At 48.4% G+C, this 17130-nt stretch overlaps 1 protein-coding gene across 1 annotated transcript in view; it reads right to left on the bottom strand.

The window, feature by feature from the left end:
* The window catches only part of MAPKBP1 (mitogen-activated protein kinase binding protein 1), a 102788-nt gene that overhangs the window by 57884 nt on the left and 27774 nt on the right, over nt 1-17130 (bottom strand). Inside the window, exon 2 of the mRNA XM_084270735.1 lies at nt 11805-11896. Within this exon, the coding sequence (XP_084126861.1) occupies nt 11805-11896 (92 nt within the window). The remainder of the gene's footprint in view (nt 1-11804; nt 11897-17130) is intronic.

Raw genomic sequence — 17130 nt, forward strand, 5'->3', positions numbered from 1 at the left:
AACATCTGGCTCTACTCTTCAGGTCTTCACCGACTTCTTTGCAGGAGCAGTTCCCACCATGCCACAAAGCCTCAAAAGCTGAGTAAGTGTCTTCCTTTAACATCAAGTCCCAAAGGAAGAACATACCCTGCTTGCAAGCAACCGTCCAACACCTCTGTTTTCCAGCAGGCACAGCCAGAGCATCCCCCGTGCCTGAGCGGCTTGGGACTGAGGAGAAAGATTTATACATCAAGCTAATCATCTGGGGAAGACAAACATGACAGCTCATGGCAGGTGCCTCAAGGCTTTGTTTTACCATGAACAAGCAGCGTAGTCAGTATTAAAGCGGCATCAATCAAAGGAAGGAAACAAAGTGATACAATTAACTCTCTCTGCATTCTCATCTAACTAACCATCAGGAAGAAGCAGACTGAAGCAGGTCTGTCTCCCAGTCAATTTCCTCCCCGGGGGAGGATGGCCACACAGCACTTAAAAGTTCTGGGCAGGCCCTTCCAGTGCCTATTGACCCGGCATGGATGAGTTCTGTGTTCCAGAGCAGATGGCAAAAGCCCCCACTGCGGCAGAGAAACTGGAGCAGCTTTTCCTCTTGAATGCTTCAGGAAGCATTGAGCCTGGCTGTATCTCTGTAAGAGCCTCAGAGACAAGAAGAGCCCCCACCAAGCCCACTTCTTTGAAATCGTGGAGTTGAAGAATGCCCTCTCCAACGGGGTCAGCTGATTTTGGCTCCTCTAGGCACAGGCAAAGCTCACTGCTGCCAGGACCAGCAGAAAGGCAATAAAGCTTCCTGACAGCTCTGCCTTTTCAGAGAGGTCAGGCAGGTGGATGCTGAAGGAAAGGGACGGGGGAGCCAGCTTCTACCCGCAGCTGCCAGTGGTGCCACAGCCCCGGGGAAGTTTGGGCACAAGGCTCCCAGACCCAAACACCCAGGGCTCTGGCCAGCTCTCTGCTCCAGCCCCACCACTTCTCAAAGCAGGAACAGCTCAGACATTGCTACATGGGCAAAATTCCATTCTGCCTGTGTTATCTTTTCCTGAGCCAGCTTTAATAGAAGGTGACCATTTACCTCTGGTTTTCCCATATTTCAGCATAATGCAGAGCATTTTGCATGCACTAAAATTTTTCTTCAGAGAAGCTAAGGAGCATCAGCTATTAAGAGATCTGAAAAGATGATTTTCCTGGAAGGAGAAGCAATCATGACAAAAGCCAGTTTTGCTTTCTCATAGATCTACATCCCCCATGATGGAAAAACATGGCCAGGTTAGAACCCAAAACTGAGAAGCATTATGTCAGCATTATGAAAGCACAGCAACCGACACCAAAGGCAAAGAAGTGGCTGGGATAGGTTCTGTCAGCCCTTGACTGCCAGCTGAAAGAACCAGGTTCAGGAGCACAACGGGCCAGTGCATGCGTGTGCGTGTTGCTGGGCACGGCTTCCAGCACGAGCCCAGCAGGCAGGGCCACGTCCCACAGCTGGTTCCTAAGCCATAGTCAGGGCACTTCTGGGCACGTGTGTAACATGCCGCTTCTTAGCGCCTCTGAGCCACCCCAACATGATGCTCTTTCACCTTTAACTCCTTGCCTTTTTTAACTAGGGAATCTGGGGACCATCTGCAGAACCAGATCTTCCAGGAAGAGGAAAAAGGACCGACTGCCTGTCGTTCACACCTGGTGATGAGATGCCTCCTTCGGGCTGTGTGTACTTTTAAGTTAAACTCTATGAGTTGTGCAAGGTTGCCAGGAGACACAGCGCCTGTTTTGAGATTCTTAGAAAGGGTGGAGCTCAGCTGAGGCGGCTGGTATCTCGTTTTCATCCCAGACTTCACTACTCAGTCCCCATTCCCCCCCCTTCCCCCATGCTTATGCAAGCTCAGGACTTGGCTCCAGAACAAGTTGTGTTGCTGCACCAAGGCGCTGGTTGCTAGGAGGTGTAACTGCTGGAGAGATACAGAGCAGGTAGAGAAGAGAGCAGGTTGCTACCTGCAGGTTTTCGGGCACTCTGGCTCTATGCCAGTCCCCTCCTTTCTCAGGCAATGGGCAAACCCTGGGGGGTTTCAGAGCATCAAGCTGAGAAAAAGCCTACGTGTTCCAAACTAACCAAGGCAGCACGAGCAGTGCAACCACTCCTACCACACTAGCATGCAGCAGCTTTCCAAACCTGTCAAGGCTTCCTACTTGCAGAGCTCTACCAGAGCATTCAGCTCTGTTGTTAAATAAAGCAGACACATTTGTCCTCTCACTTGGGTTTCTCTGCACATAAACTACAAGTGACCCTTGCCATGGGGCTGCCTTTTGGTTTTTCTAAAGGTAGTGACCGCTTCCCTTCAGTTCACATGCTAGTTAATGAGACCAAAGCACAAACTAATAACCCAAACTTCTACATGGGATTATTTCTAGCTTGCCTCACAATCTAAAAACCAAATCACAGAATCATTAAGGTTGGGAAAGACCTCCAAGATCATCCAGTCGAACCACCCCCCCTACCACCTATATTACTAATTAAACCATGTACCTAAGTACCTCATCCAATCTTTCCTTGAAGATCCCAAGGGATGGTGACTCCATGACCTCCTGGGCAACCTGTTCCAATGCCCAAACACTCTTTCTGAGAAGAAATTTCTCCTGCATCTGGTACAGCAAAAGAGTGAGGACAACCGGCCTTCCTCGTAATACAGCAGGTTAAAGTCAGATATGAGCGATGCAATCATTACAACAGCAACTGCTGTAGCCATGCTGACAGGCACGATAACGCTCTCCCGTTCAGGGAACCGGAATATTTGCCCTAGAACTAGGATGGAAGCAGTAACAAGCACCTATTATACAGTTCTCCTTAACATGGGTTGTCAGGCAACCCAAGCAGCAGGAATCTCACAGGGCTCCTCCAAGAAGCCCTACCTTTCCCTGGTCACAGCCTCAGGAATCCAGCACAGGGAAGCTTCAGGGGCAGCTAAGTGCTTTTTCTTTGTCACAGCAATTTTCCTTGCAGCCTTGCAAAGATAAAAACACTCTCATACACGCTCTGATAAAAACACTCTCATACACGCTCTGACACTGTGTATGTGGAGAACACCAACATGGGGAAGAACTTTTCCCCAGTGAGGGTGAGGGAGCCCTGGGACAGACTGCCCAGAGGGGTGTGGAGTCTCCTTCTCTGGAGAGATTCCAGACCCGTCTGGACGCCTCCCTGTGCAACTTGTCCCAGGGAGCTGCTTTGGTAGGGGGGTTGGACCCAATGAGCTCTCAAGGTCCCTTCCAACCCCTGGGATTCTGTGAATCTGTGAACTTTCTTGAGGGCTGAGCTAATACTTCTGCTCCCAACACTGACCTGCCACACTAGCTGCATGTGACAGTGCAGACTGAAGCTACCTACACTAGACTCGCCCTACCCACACTACCAAACCTTACAGCTTGCTCACATCACCTCAGCATCCCACCGGGAAAGAAACCCCTTCTCCAGGATTTCCATCCCTGGAGGTAAGAGCACATACACACTGCCTGCACACACGCTGGAGGCAGGGGGCTCTCCCTGGCCTGGAATAAGGGTCCTGGGATTCATCCTTACACTAAAAACCATCCCAGCTGCACTGTCAGTTAAGCACAGAACTCGCTTGTAGTTAACAGAGCTTTGTGCCTTGTGCCGGTACCAGAGGGTTGTGCTCCGAGGTGGATGCATGGAAGAGGGGAGAGGTGGAACAAGAAAAGCTTTTCCTTATTTTTTACAAGCAATGAAAAAAATTGCATGTAAAAACATTGTGATGTGCCAAAGAAAATGCACCACTGAAGAGATGCTTATGCAACCTCCATCTAAATTTCTTCTACTGAAGAGATGCTTATGCAACCTCCATCCAACTTTCTTCTACAAAACCTCCTGAGACAGTTTTCTTTCTACCACCACCTCAATCTGCTGTCCTCTCTCTGCCAAAAGCCAGGCTTGCTCAGCATTGGGAGGAGGTACAAAGGAGGGCGCAGAGGCAGCAGGATCAGCAGCCTCTGGTGTTCTTTGCCTTAACCATGTCCTTAGCTTTCTGTCCATAGACCTACCACAACGTCACCTGAGCTCAAGTCCTGTGCATGGAACCAGCTCTGGGATGTTTGGCAGGAGCAGCCCGCTGCAGAGGCTCTGAAGAAGCAGCAGAAGGTATCTTTGTGGACTCAACCACCTTGAGGTTTGGGTAGCATGTGGTGTTAGGAGAAGAGCATCCAAGCTAGCAAGGGTAAGGATTTCTGCACAAGAAAGCACTAAGTCATCTATTTTTTTTAATCCTCCTTCTTTAAATTATCTGATTAATCTCCAGTAATCTCCAGAGCTGCAAGGGGGGAAATAGAAAAGTGTTACTCTTATTTTTAGAAAAAGGTGCAAGCTGGGAGAAGCAAAGTGATTTTCTCTTCCATCCAGTCCCATGGCAGACTAAAAATAGTCCCTCCATGCCCTACAACACACTGCCTCTTCCCCGTTGCTGGCTTTTGTCAGAACAGCATTCCTGTCCTTCAGACAAACTCTCACTGTCATCCCAAACAGGGGAAGCACTTGTGGTGAGACCCCACCTGCAGTACTGCAGCCAGCTCTGGAGTCCTCAGTACAAGACAGACAAAGACCTAGTGGAGAGGGTCCAGAGGAGGCCACAAGTGGCCTGTTGTGATAGGACAAGGGGTAACAGTTCTAAGCTAAGAGGATAAACTTCCACTAGATCACAGAATCATAGAATGGTCTGGGTTGGAAGGGACCCCAAGGATCACAGAGCTCCAACCCCCCTGCCACAGGCAGGGCCATCAACCTCCAGGCCTGGAGCTACACAAGGTTGTCCAGGGCCCCATCCAACCTGGCCTTGAACACCCACAGGGATGGGGCATCCACCACCTCTCTGGGCAGCCTGGTCCAGCACCTCACCACTCTCTCTGCAAAGAACTTCCGCCTACTATCTAATCTAAACCTTCCTTCCTTTAGCTTCAATCCATCCCCCTTGTCCTGCCATTGTCTGCCCTTTTAAAAGCTGATTCCCCTCCTGTTTCTCTGCTCCCTTCAGGGACTGGAAGGCTGCAATGAGGTCCTCCTGCAGCCTTCTCTTCTCCAGGCTGAACAAGCCCAGCTCCCCCAGCCTCTCTGCGTAGGGGAGCTGCTCCAGCCCTCAGATCATCTTTGTGGCTCCTCTGAACCCTCTTCAACAGTTCCACATCTTTCTTGTATTGGGGCCCCAGCTCTGGACACAGGACTCCAGATGGGCCCCTGCTTCTTTCTGAGAAATCTGCTGTTTCTGGGGAAAGAAAGGGAGGGAAGGGTTTGGCTACTTTTCATCATCTTTGTGGACATTTTGAACACTGAAACCTGGTGATGTTCCCTCAGCACAAAAAAAACACCAATGTTTGGTTTGGATGTAATGGCCCAACTCAAACCCAGCTGCAGCCACAGCTCTTCAATTCAACTTGTGTTTAACAGTCTTGATGAGGGGGATTTTCTGATCTCCCTCTCTCCAGGTCAACTCCTTCAACTGTGCCGGTGGGAAGGTCTCCCTGGGGGGCACATACAAGCACAGAGGAAATGCATTACCAACAGGCCACATTCCTGGGAGATGGGACCTTTAAAATGGGACAGTTGCCTTTCAAACAGGACAAAACTGTCTCTGGTGTGTCCAAATATGCTGAAGTTTGCTCTGAACCATAGAGAAGAATTTCTCTTCATCTTAGGGCAGGTTTCTACAGTCTTTATAACACTGTAGGATGCTCCTTTTGAAAAGCACATACAACAGTGGCCCAGAAATACTTCAGAAGTTTGGGTAAAGTAAACTTGAAAAAGCCAGTGACCAGCAGAACTAGATTTATCTACTGGCAACCCAGCAGTTCAAGTATGTCAGTGCCCCTGTACCCATTGAAGCTGTATTTGGGCAACAGCCCAGTAGCATCAGCATTTGTGTTAGGGAAAAATTAGCCAAGAACTGTACCTGCACAGAGCATCAGAGCTTTGCACCAACTGCCCCTACCAAAGGAGTCTATAAAGAAGTGGATTCCTTCTGTGTACCTACAGCTTTCTGAAGGCAACTACCATTGCAGAATCCAAGCAAAGTGATGGGTCAGTTAAGAAAAATACACTCTGAAGTAAGGCAGGAATAGTTGTCACATTACAAATTACAGTTTCATTGTCCATGTAGCCTCCAATCCTACTCTGGCCACGATGGTCACACATCTTGGAAAGATCTCAGCCTTTGGCCTTGTTCACTGGCACTCATCTACTACACCTGCCTCTCACCACTCACACCTGCAGCCCACCCACCACAACCTTCCCCTGTGAAGAGGAAAGAAAGAGCCAGGACACGGCACGCCTGGTAAAGTCACACAGTGTTTCTCCTACAGGTTATTCTCCATGGCAGGATATACACAGCTTAAGGTGAAGGGAAATGGTTCTAAGCTTTTCATTTCTTCTGTTGTGCAGCAATCTACAATGGAAAATCAGGATGAAACTTTCCAAGAGACTCCACATGTGGATGGGCTGGAAACCACTTAGCCTCGCAGCCTATCTACCGGAACTGGAAAGAGGTATTTGGGAGCAACCCAACAACCACTTCTGGAAAATAACATTTCTCACTTGTTCAGCTTCCAGTGGGATTTACCACTCTGCTGTGTGAGACAGCTCAGCACATGCTGAGCAGACCCCTGGCTGGATTAAAACCAATCCACTGCTTTCCCTTTGCTGTGACACAGACCTGACAATTCCCTCCTTGGATCTGCGGATAGGGAGCCAGTTTCCAGCCTTCCAAAGAGCTGTTCTTCTCACACATCCTTGGAACAAAGGCCATCCCCACACAAGCTCCCAGACAAGAACAGGAAGGGCCATGTGGCTCAGGACTTTTCACGTGGATCATAGAATCATAGAATGGTCTGGGTTGGAAGGGACCCCAAGGACCACAGAGTTCCAAGCCCCCTGCCACAGGCAGGGACACCAACCTCCAGGCCTGGAGCTACACAAGGTTGCCCAGGGCCCCATCCAACCTGGCCTTGAACACCCCCAGGGACAGGGCACCCACCTCCTCTCTGGGCAGCCTGGTCCAGCACCTCACCACTCTCTCTGTAAAGAGCTTCCCCCTAATATCTAATCTAAACCTTCCTTCTTTTAGTTTTAATCCATCCCCCTTGTCCTGCCATTGTCTGCCCTTTTAAAAAGCTGATTCCCCTCCTGTCTCTCTGCTCCCTTCAGGTACTGGAAGGCTGCAATGAGGTCGTCCCGCAGCCATCACTTCTCCAGGCTGAACAAGCCCAGCTCCCTCAGCCTCTCTTCGTAAGGGAGCTGCTCCAGTCCTCTGATCATCTTCGTGGCTCCTCTGAACTCTCTTCAACAGTTTCACATCTTTCTTGTATTGGGGCCCCAGTTCTGCACACAGGACTCCAGATGGGGCCTCACGAGGGCAGAGTAGAGAGGGACAATCACCTCCCTGTCCCTGCTGCCACCCCTCTGCTGATGGAGCCCAGGATACAGAATCACAGAATCACAGAATCACAGAATCTTAGGGGTTGGAAGGGACCTCAAGAGATCATCGGGTCCAACCCCCCTGCCAAAGCAGGCTCCCTATCTCATATTACACAGATAGGCATCCAGACGAGACTTGAATATCTCCAGAGAAGGAGACTCAACCACCTCCCTGATACCATTGGCCTTGTGAGATGCAAGAGCCACTGCTGGCTTATGTTAAGTTTCTCATCCACCAGAATCCCCAAGTCCTTCTCAGCAGGGCTGCTCTCCAGGAGCTCTTCTCCCAGTCTGTATCTATGTCTGGGATTCTTCTGGCCCAAGTGCAAGACCTTACACTTGGCAGTGTTGAACTTCATTAGGTTCACCCGGGCCCACCTCTCCAGCCTGTCACGATCCCTCTGGATGAAGGACAGCTCCTGATGGTCCCCACACATCCCTCTCCAGAGAAAAAAAACTGGCAGAAAAGTGGTCTGGACACAGCTGTGAAGGATCTCCTTGGTCACCCTGCTCATACCTTGCTCCCTGGGAGGGGTGGATAGAGACTCGGAAGGGCTGATGGAGTTGAAAGGCTTCCGCTGGGTGCTGCAAACCAGCCAAGGACAAAGGCTGGGACAGGGGGAGCCACAGTGGCTCAATCCTGCTGCAGCACAGGTTGGTGCCCAGAAAGCTGCTGTGCTGACATGCAACACACATGGCACGGCTGCAGTAAAGTAAAATTCATCCTGGACAGCTGTGCAGTTTTCTGATTCTGAACACATCATACCAGTATTCATCTCTGAACATTAACTGTCCTATCTCAAAACCAAAACAAAAAACCCCTCAGGGTGATAAAGCTAAAGCAAGAACAAGTCTAGGTCTTCACCAAGACCTTGTGGCAAAAAGCAGCAGCAGCAGCCCCGATATCTTCACCTCAACTTTGACTGTGTAAGCCCTTCTTTTATTGTCCCACCCTTCCTATGCACAAAGCTGATTCACTCTGAAACGCTACAGAATGTGGGGACATCCAAATCATTTGGCCACCCCGTGCACACACAGAGCTAGCCAGAGGGCCATGGCTGTACCAGCTACAGTCATGTTTAGAGAAACCCAAAGAAACTAATTTCACTGTATGCCAGAGAGGATGTGCTGTGTTAAACCCATGTCTGCCTTCAGCAGGAGCTGCTGATGGAAAGAGCTGTGTTAGAGCTGAGGGGGAGGGAAGCCTCTGTATGCAAGCTGAGACTGAGCAACTCATTATACGTGTTATGTATCACATACCAACTTCACCAGCAAGGAACACTGGGGTGAAAAGCCCCTGAATTCTGTCAGAGCGGCTGGGAATCAACGAGCAGAGCTGGAGAGAGACTTAAGCTTGGCAGAACACAACAAAGGAGCCTTTAAAAGCCAGCGTGTGCTGAACAGCAGCACCAAGCATTACTTTCCTGCTCCTATGGAAGAAAAGGCACAGGCTGATCCCTCAAGTGCCTCACATGAAGACAGGGCTCCAAACTAGCTATCATGACCAACTGAGAGCCAAGGGAAGAAGAATAAAGAGATGGAAAATAAATCAGTCACACCAACATACAAGGCTTAAAAAAATAACAGCAAACACAACCCCAAAGCACATAAGCTGACTCAAGATACCTGAGCAGCTGGTCTAGTTTAAATGGACAGGTGTCCCATCCTGTCTCCCCTTATTTTGTTTTTTTTAATGCTAGTCATCCTCAGAGGATTTTCTTAGCTTTGTTTCCCCTTCTTGTTTCTAGGAAACAGAACCTCAACTAGCTACTCCAAAAGAAAGAGAAAAAAACAATGAGAGAAGGGCAGGGAAAAAGCAAAGGGGTAAAAAAAACCTGAAAGAAAAGGAGGACAGAGCATCAGTCCTGCCACAAGTGAAAAATTCAGTACATTTTTGTCCCCATTCACTCCTCCCACAAGACCGACCTTGTTATTCACTGCAGGACACTAGCAGAGATCAAATTTAGCAGCTTTGGGTTTATTACACTTGCTAACAAAAGAAAAGACAAGTGCAGGCAACATTTGCAAGACCTTTGGAGAGGATATCATTTTCTCTCCCACCTTAACTCCTAAGAGACCAGCCTTACATAAAAGCTTTGGCCTGGAATATCTGCAGCATTCAGAGGCTTTTGCCTTCATGGCAGACAAGAAGTGCAACAGGAGGCTTTTTCAAGCACCCCACTGAAACAATGCCAGAGTTAGCAAGGCTGCTGTCACATGGAGCAAAAGCCTCATTAGGGTCAGTGAAGAGAAAGGATAAAAAGTTCAAAAGCCAAGGAGAAGGAGAGAAAGCAATGGTGTAACACTCGGCTCTCTGGCACAGCTGTGAAGCTGGAAAAAGCTTGGGTCACGTTGGGAATGGCATCCCTCAGGAGATTCAGACACTCCAGCAAAGAGAACATCCAGAATATCAACTGTATTTCTCAAAAACAGAAAGGTACTTTAGGCAAAGCAGAGACCAGAGTTAGGACTGTGCTCAGACACCAAAGCTTCTCATGCACGAGTCTTCATCCACATCTGCATTCGTAAGCCTGGTGTGAATCCAGTCAGGGTGCCCGGGGCAACTGTTCTGATCTCACCCAAATGAACACAGGGATGTTGAAAGTGTTCTTTGGAAAATACAAAGTTGCTACACAAACTCAGCTTTTAGGGGTAGGACAGGTTGGAGGAGCAAAGCCTCTCCATGTCAGGATTGCAAAACCTGGGTAGGTGAGCAGAGGGCTGAGGAAATGGCTGGAGCTCCTGCAGCACGGCTGAAGGTGACCAAGTTGCATGGACAGGTCACGAACCAACCGTGTTCATGAGCTGTACCCAGTCTGCTACATCAGCCTCCTGTAAGAAGCTTCAGCATCCAGTTAATTCAAATAAATAGAAAAAAACCTAAACAAATAAAGCCAATGGCTCAGAAATGTCACTTGCAAATCAAGAGAAATTCACAGGAAATGAGAAAGGGGAGGACACCAACACAAAAAACCCTAACAACAACCTGAACTCACATCAACTCAGCAAGGTCTACACCACCACTCTCCTGTTTTGACTCCTTAACTGCTGCTGGTTTTGTTAGAGATCATCTTGACTGCAGCAAATCACAACAGCATCACAAACCAGGCTGCCAGCCACAGCACAAAAGCAGCAAGTCACACAAGGTACTAAACTGTTACAACACACATCTGGTATATTCCGTAGGTTTCCTGCCCCAGCCATGAGATGCTACTACCAACAAGTAAGAACAGGATTCCCCTGTAAAGCCCTAAGGAACAACATAACCTTTTAATTACCCAAAAGAATCCCCAGGTATCCTCATGCTTGATTAAACAAATGTTAGGCAGGCACAAGCACATCAGAGGATATCACTATTAAAACTAATCTATCTTTAGCTATGCAAGAGCCCAAAACATCTGTTTACTGCACTTGTTTTCTTCTCTCCCTCCTTCCCTCTTCAAGCTCGAAGATACTCAGTGTCAGGAAAGCTGCAGAGGAATAAGCAAGGCACACCGGAAGGTATTTGTCTGGCTCCAAAGTGTTCAAGCATAAAAGATGCTGTCAGATGCAGAAAGGATTCTCAAATTGTCTGCAGTTTAACAGACTGCCCACTGACAGGAAAAGAGGGAATGGGCAGAAATTAAACCAACATGAAATTCTATTTGAACACAAAGGAAGAAGAAAGGGGGGAAAACCCCACTTCTTTCTTTCTTTGCTCATTTTGGGTTTTTTGTTACTGTGAGAGCAGTCAACCACTGGAACAAGCTGCCCAGAGAGGCTGTGGACTCTCTGTCTTGAGAGATGTTCTAAAGCTGCCTGGCCATGGTCCTGTGAATCCTGCTTTAGGTGACTCTGCTCAAACATAGGGTTGGTCTAGATGATCTCAAGAGGTTCCTCCCAACCACAATAATTCTGTGGTTCTGTGAACCAGGGTATCACCAGAATGGGCAAAAATTTCTCACCAGTTTTACTGACCCCCCATCTCTCATTTTGGTCACAAACAAAGAACCCTTAAGCGTCCCTAGCCTGTTTCTTAGATACTTGAAAATGTCATCTCTAATTGTTGTGGAAGTTCCTTTGCCTATGCAACACCACTTGGAGATACTGCCCTTCCTGTTCTCCTTAAATTTGCTGACCAGCAGAACAAGCTAGCTGGGAGGAAGAGCCAAGCTCAGATGGACTTCTGCAATCCCTTTCCCTTGCCAATTACAGTAACAGTGCTGAGCATCACCATTCTCTGGTGTGAAAAGACTAAAGAATGGTAAACAGCCACCCTGTAGAAGATGGCAGTGGAAACACCCTGAATCTTTTACATTGATACATCAGTCCCGGTTTATCTTTGCTTTGAAGAATGTGGTTAGTGACTCACCCTGCTGGATAAGCAATGAGGCCAGTTCTGGGGTCGCAGGCTAATCCTCTGCCTCCCGACACAGTTATCCCCAACACCTTCTCCAAAGTCACCTAGTGCATATGGAAAAGAAGGGAAAAAAAAAAAAAGAGAAGCATTATGAAACAAGAGCTCAGTTCAAATGGACCCTCACACAGACACTGAGGGTCTGGTTCACGCTGGCGCCGAGAAGACACCAGCTCCTAAAAACTCACTGACAAGCACCCAGGTACAGAAGCAACCCTACTCAGTTTTCAACACAGGCCCAGTAAAATATTGCTGGGGTACAGAGAAGGAGCTATCAATCCACTGATTGATTACTCTGTCTGTCTGCCAGAGCACTGCAAAGACAGAGGACTGTGAGCAGCGATTAACTGCCAGCAGTACTGGGATGCACATTTTCTGCCCACTGATTCCCATACTCCCAGGAACAGCAGCAAGCCCCTTCCTCCAGAGCCCTTTCCCAAAACCTGTTTCCAGGTTGACTCATCTTTATCTCCTCCATCCAGTGCTAGTTGGTTCAGCCTGGTCCCAGCCCCATATTCCTAGGAACAGAACTGTCAATTTTTCCCACAACCCTTGAATTGGAAAACACATCCAGTGGACCAGGGCATCCCTCCCCAGGAATCTCCAGAGACAGAACAACTTACATGACTGGGTTCACATGCCCAAATACTAGTGACCCATGGAAGAGACAGTAATCCAAAAAACTTGCTCTGCCCCCTGAGCAAAGATCTCAACTATTTTAGAAAAGAAATGCAACTGGGTAGAACTACTTGGAAGATACAAAGACTCAGCCAGGCCTCTGTGGTGAGAAGCTGGGGAAAGACAAAAGGTGGAAGGAGGGGGAGACAGACATGACATGGGATTTTGGGGAGCACTCCATGGCAGAGAAAGCATCAGAATTTAGCAATTACCCCAAAGCAAAGGTTGCAGTGGGATTACACTGCACAAAATCTGCAGCATGAAAGGACTCAACCTCTGAGTACAAACCAGTTCTCAGCCCCGGAGTTGTTTTGACTGACACAAAATTATTCTCTTTCCTTTGCATTTGCACAGCTTGATTTTATTTATTATATCTTTGCTGCCTACTTTCCTCCTCAGCATCACCGTCCCTACCAAACACACAGATTTTACTGGGTCACAGTCTTCTGGGTTTAATTATCATCAGTGAAGTTACATTTGGTTAAGGCTTGAGGGCACGGACGCGGCATGAGAAGTTACTATTGTAGTAATTACTACTGGCTTTAATAGCTGCCCTGAAGATGAACATCTTGCATTTATACCAACGTGGTGCACAAAAAGCAGGGGCAGGGCGGGTTCCCCGCGCCACCCTGACCACAGAGCTTACCAGACCTGAGGAGCTGGGCCGTGGGGTGGAGAAATGAGATCTCACTGAGCTCAGGACCTGGGTTACTAGAGATAGTGACAGAAGTAAACCTCCCCCCCCCCCCCCCCCCCCCGAGAACCACCTTGCTTCAACAGGTACAGCAGGGCTGAGGTGCCACCACTTATAGTGAGCTGTCCATGCTTTAGCAAGTTCAAGTCTGGCCTACCTTCAAACCAGTGACATGGAAAGAGGAAGGTTTCATATCCCAGTTTCTGGAAAAGCTTGGTCTTTTTTTCCCCCCTCTTAGTAATAACATACCCCAAATACTCTGAGACAGTAGGCCAGAACACCAAATTGTCCCCTTCCCTTGCAAAATGAGTGTCTCTGGAAATAATGGCTTTTACAAAACTCTGCTAGGTATTTGTTAAGTATAAGAACATACAATTAAAAATGCATTTACAAACCAACCGGTACAGAAAGGAAATATTTTTGTTCCAACTTAATGTTGGAATCAAAATGCAGGGAGCTGGGGAAGGAATGCAGGAGGCTAGGAGGATATCTACTCTTCCAGGCCTGTTAACAATACTTCAAAACACATTTATTTTTAAATCAGCCTCACAGTTGCACAGAAAGAAGAACCCACCGCTGAGATTCCAGTCTGTATCAGCAGTTCCCAACCTATCAAACTGAGGGAGCTTTAAATTCCTATAGAAACCACATTCTTGACAGCCAAGGGGGAAGTGGAAGAGACATGTGCCATTCAAAGGCTCCAATCTAGATAAGGCACCAATTACTTGATGCTGTCAGCAAACATCAATTTAGAGATGCTGTACTTAGACTGCTCAGCACAGGCTTTAGCTCAGGTTGGCTGTAATTGCAACTGTCCTACAAGGCACTACTTGACCTTGGATATGCAGCTATTCAGCAGCAATTCAGCAACCTACTTTGACCAACAGGTACTTTTTTGCTCTGCAAGGATGTCCATGGAGCCTCTGGAGCGTGCAGTCTGACCCCACCGCTGAGCTGATTGTACAGCTGCCCACTCTGGTGGGGACAGTTCCTTCCTCCCCCAATCCCCTCGTCCCCATGACAACCCTCGCCATTTCCTGTGCATGGTGCTGGCAAGGGAACTGCCAGCCCAGCAGGCCAAACCAGCAGAAAACCACCTTGTAGGTTTTGCTTTCTGTTTGCCAGCCTGGAGCCCAAAGCCAAGAGAAGAAAATCTGTCCCCTTTCACTGGGAAATACATAATCCACCTGCGCCTCCATAACCCAGCCCGTACGCAGCGCGGAAAAATCTGCCCCTTCCTCATCTTTAAGAGGGAGAGAAACCAAGTCAGAGCACCAGCTGATTCATCTTGGCACACTCACCCCACCAACAGCATAACATCACATTTGCTCCACATTCCTCTCTCACCATGGGGTCTGTGGAGGCCCCGTGCTTCTTCTGCCTACAGACTACGTGTGGCAACGCTGTGAGGTAGAAAGTCTGCCTTTCTCCTATGGTCAGCACACGGCTTGACACAAAAGCAATAGCTCAGTCTTTGGGTCCAGTTATTCTACTGCCAAGGAGCATCTTCTGGCCTCCAATGGATTGCTTGTTCCATTATAAAAATGCAACTGTCAAGGCGGTAACACCAGTATTGATAGACCTAGTGTGGCAGATATCTGTGTCCTGAGACTTGTATCTAACCTTTTTTAAAAGCCCCCCCCTCTATAAGTCTGTAAGTCATAGCTTTAAGCCTTCCTAACGTAAAGATGCTGAAAAGCAACCCCACAAGGATATCCAATGGAAGCTCTTCCAACCCCTCCCTGAGAATTCAAAACCTGTCGCTTCACAAAGGAGTACAAACAAATTCAAAATTTGGTCTTACACCACATCAGAGTTCCACTCCCACCACCCTGCCCACAGTACACCAGAACCTTATCCCCAGGATCCATCTCCAGACTACGTGGCAGAAGAGCCAGAGGCAGTCAGTCAGTCACTTGTTACAGAACTTGAGAGAGGAATGAAAAACATTTTGGAGAGAGAAAAACAATAAGCAACGATGCCATACAAACTGGACTCCTCGCAACTTGTCAGCTGAAGCAGATAAATCTTAAATCAATCTATATTGTTAATTAGGGCAGAAGTACACCAACATTTAACGTCCTAACCTGGAATTAAGATTTGTCAGCAAAGGGCAAATTTGCTGGTCACATCTGCCACGGTCCCACCTCTGGAGTTATGACTTACACCAAGGCAGGAACCCACTTCCTCAGGTGACACGCACAGTCTCCCAGTCCCACACAGCCATAACACCACCGCCACTCACACAAGTTTTCCAAGTCTCTTCAGCACACCCCAACCAGAAATAAATTCCTTGGCACAACTTTCAAAGGCTGATCTGAGCCAAGAGTCCCCCCTGGAGATTCAAGACACCATATTTGTTACCCTTGGCTCCTGCGTTGGCCCAATTTGCTTCCCACAGTCTTCAGACATGTCACTGCTCGCTCAGGTCTTCACAGGCAATCAATGGGCTACCTCACCACCCTCATCCAAGCCTGGAAACAACTGACGGGTTAAACCCGTCATTTTGTTCGCCTAAATTAGAGGTTTGGAGAGGAGGCTGTCCATCCACATTGGTTACTTCATCCCAGGGCTTCTATTAATAGTATTTGGCTCTTCCAGTCCAGGTTCTCTAGATGATTCAGAAGCATTTCTGAATCGATCCACACACAATGTGCTTCCGCAGCTCACTTGGTACTGCTGCTATGGTACCCGTAACCACCCCATCTCCGTTCCTTTAAGGACAGCTGTTGTCAGATTTGGAGGCTTGACATACAATTTTAGGCACCAAAACCAGAACAGCTGTGCAGCTAACACCTGTCTTGCAAAACCTGACATTCACCTGTTTTACAGGCCTGAATCTGTATTTGGCTACTCAGCGTTGCACAGCCACATGAAGACGTTTCAGCACCTAAGCAGATCGCTTACCCTGTTCCTTCCACACCAGAGCCTGAGATCACCAGATAGCTCCCACACCTGGTAGGACCAGACCAGCAGAGTCCTGAATTGCAGAACTCGAGGTATGGACAGGTATTCATGACAGGCAGGGAGAGGGGCCTTGCCATAGCCCAATATGAGAGCAACCCTTGCTTACCTTGGGCACAGTCCCACACAGCACAAGGGAAAATCCCATGCTCATGTGACAAAGCCATGCCACCTCTGCCTTACTACCGTGATAATCCTTTAAGAAAACCTGTCCTAAACACCCCTGGACAGCCTTATGCATATCCAGGTGCTCACAGCTCTCGGACACTGAGTTTCCTATTGCACAAGCTCTTTCTGTTGCTCTGAGGAAGGAAAATGCTAAAAGGACAACACAGAAACCCTTGAAGGATCAGCCCAACTTTAGCCCACTGCAAATAATCTCCTCTTTCCCATCACTTGCATCCCTTGGCAACCATCTACATTGCAAAGCCACCCAGGAGGTACAGGAGGCAAACACCGCGGCCTGCACACCTAGGCAGCACCCTGCCAGAAAGTAGTTGTAAACTCTCCCAGCACAGTAATGATTTCCACCAAAGTGGGTGCCAAAGAGGACAACAGTGACAGTGCTGCCTGACCTGAGCTCTCAGGCACTCCCTGCTCCAGCTGCACTGGTTTAGTACCAGGCTACCACTGCTGGGAAGGAGCTCGTGTGCCTGTTTGCCCACCAGCAGACTTCTGCAGTCTGGCTTCACCAAAAGTATCAAGGGAGAGCCACTTTAACACCAGGCATTCCTCAAAGAGTTTCAACTGTGGGCTGAATGATACTGCTACCCACCCCGTCACCATCACAGGCCAGCAAAAGACTAACTAGGAGTTGAGAAGTATTTTAGCCCCTTGTGGTGGTTTACCCATGGCTGGAGGCCAGACACCCACCAAAGTCAGTCTATTACTCCCCTTCTAAGTTGGACAGGGGAGAAAATATATATTAAGAGGCTCAGGAGTCAA

This window comes from Gallinula chloropus (genome assembly GCF_964237585.1).
Source record: "Gallinula chloropus genome assembly, chromosome: 14".
Taxonomy (NCBI): domain Eukaryota; kingdom Metazoa; phylum Chordata; class Aves; order Gruiformes; family Rallidae; genus Gallinula; species Gallinula chloropus.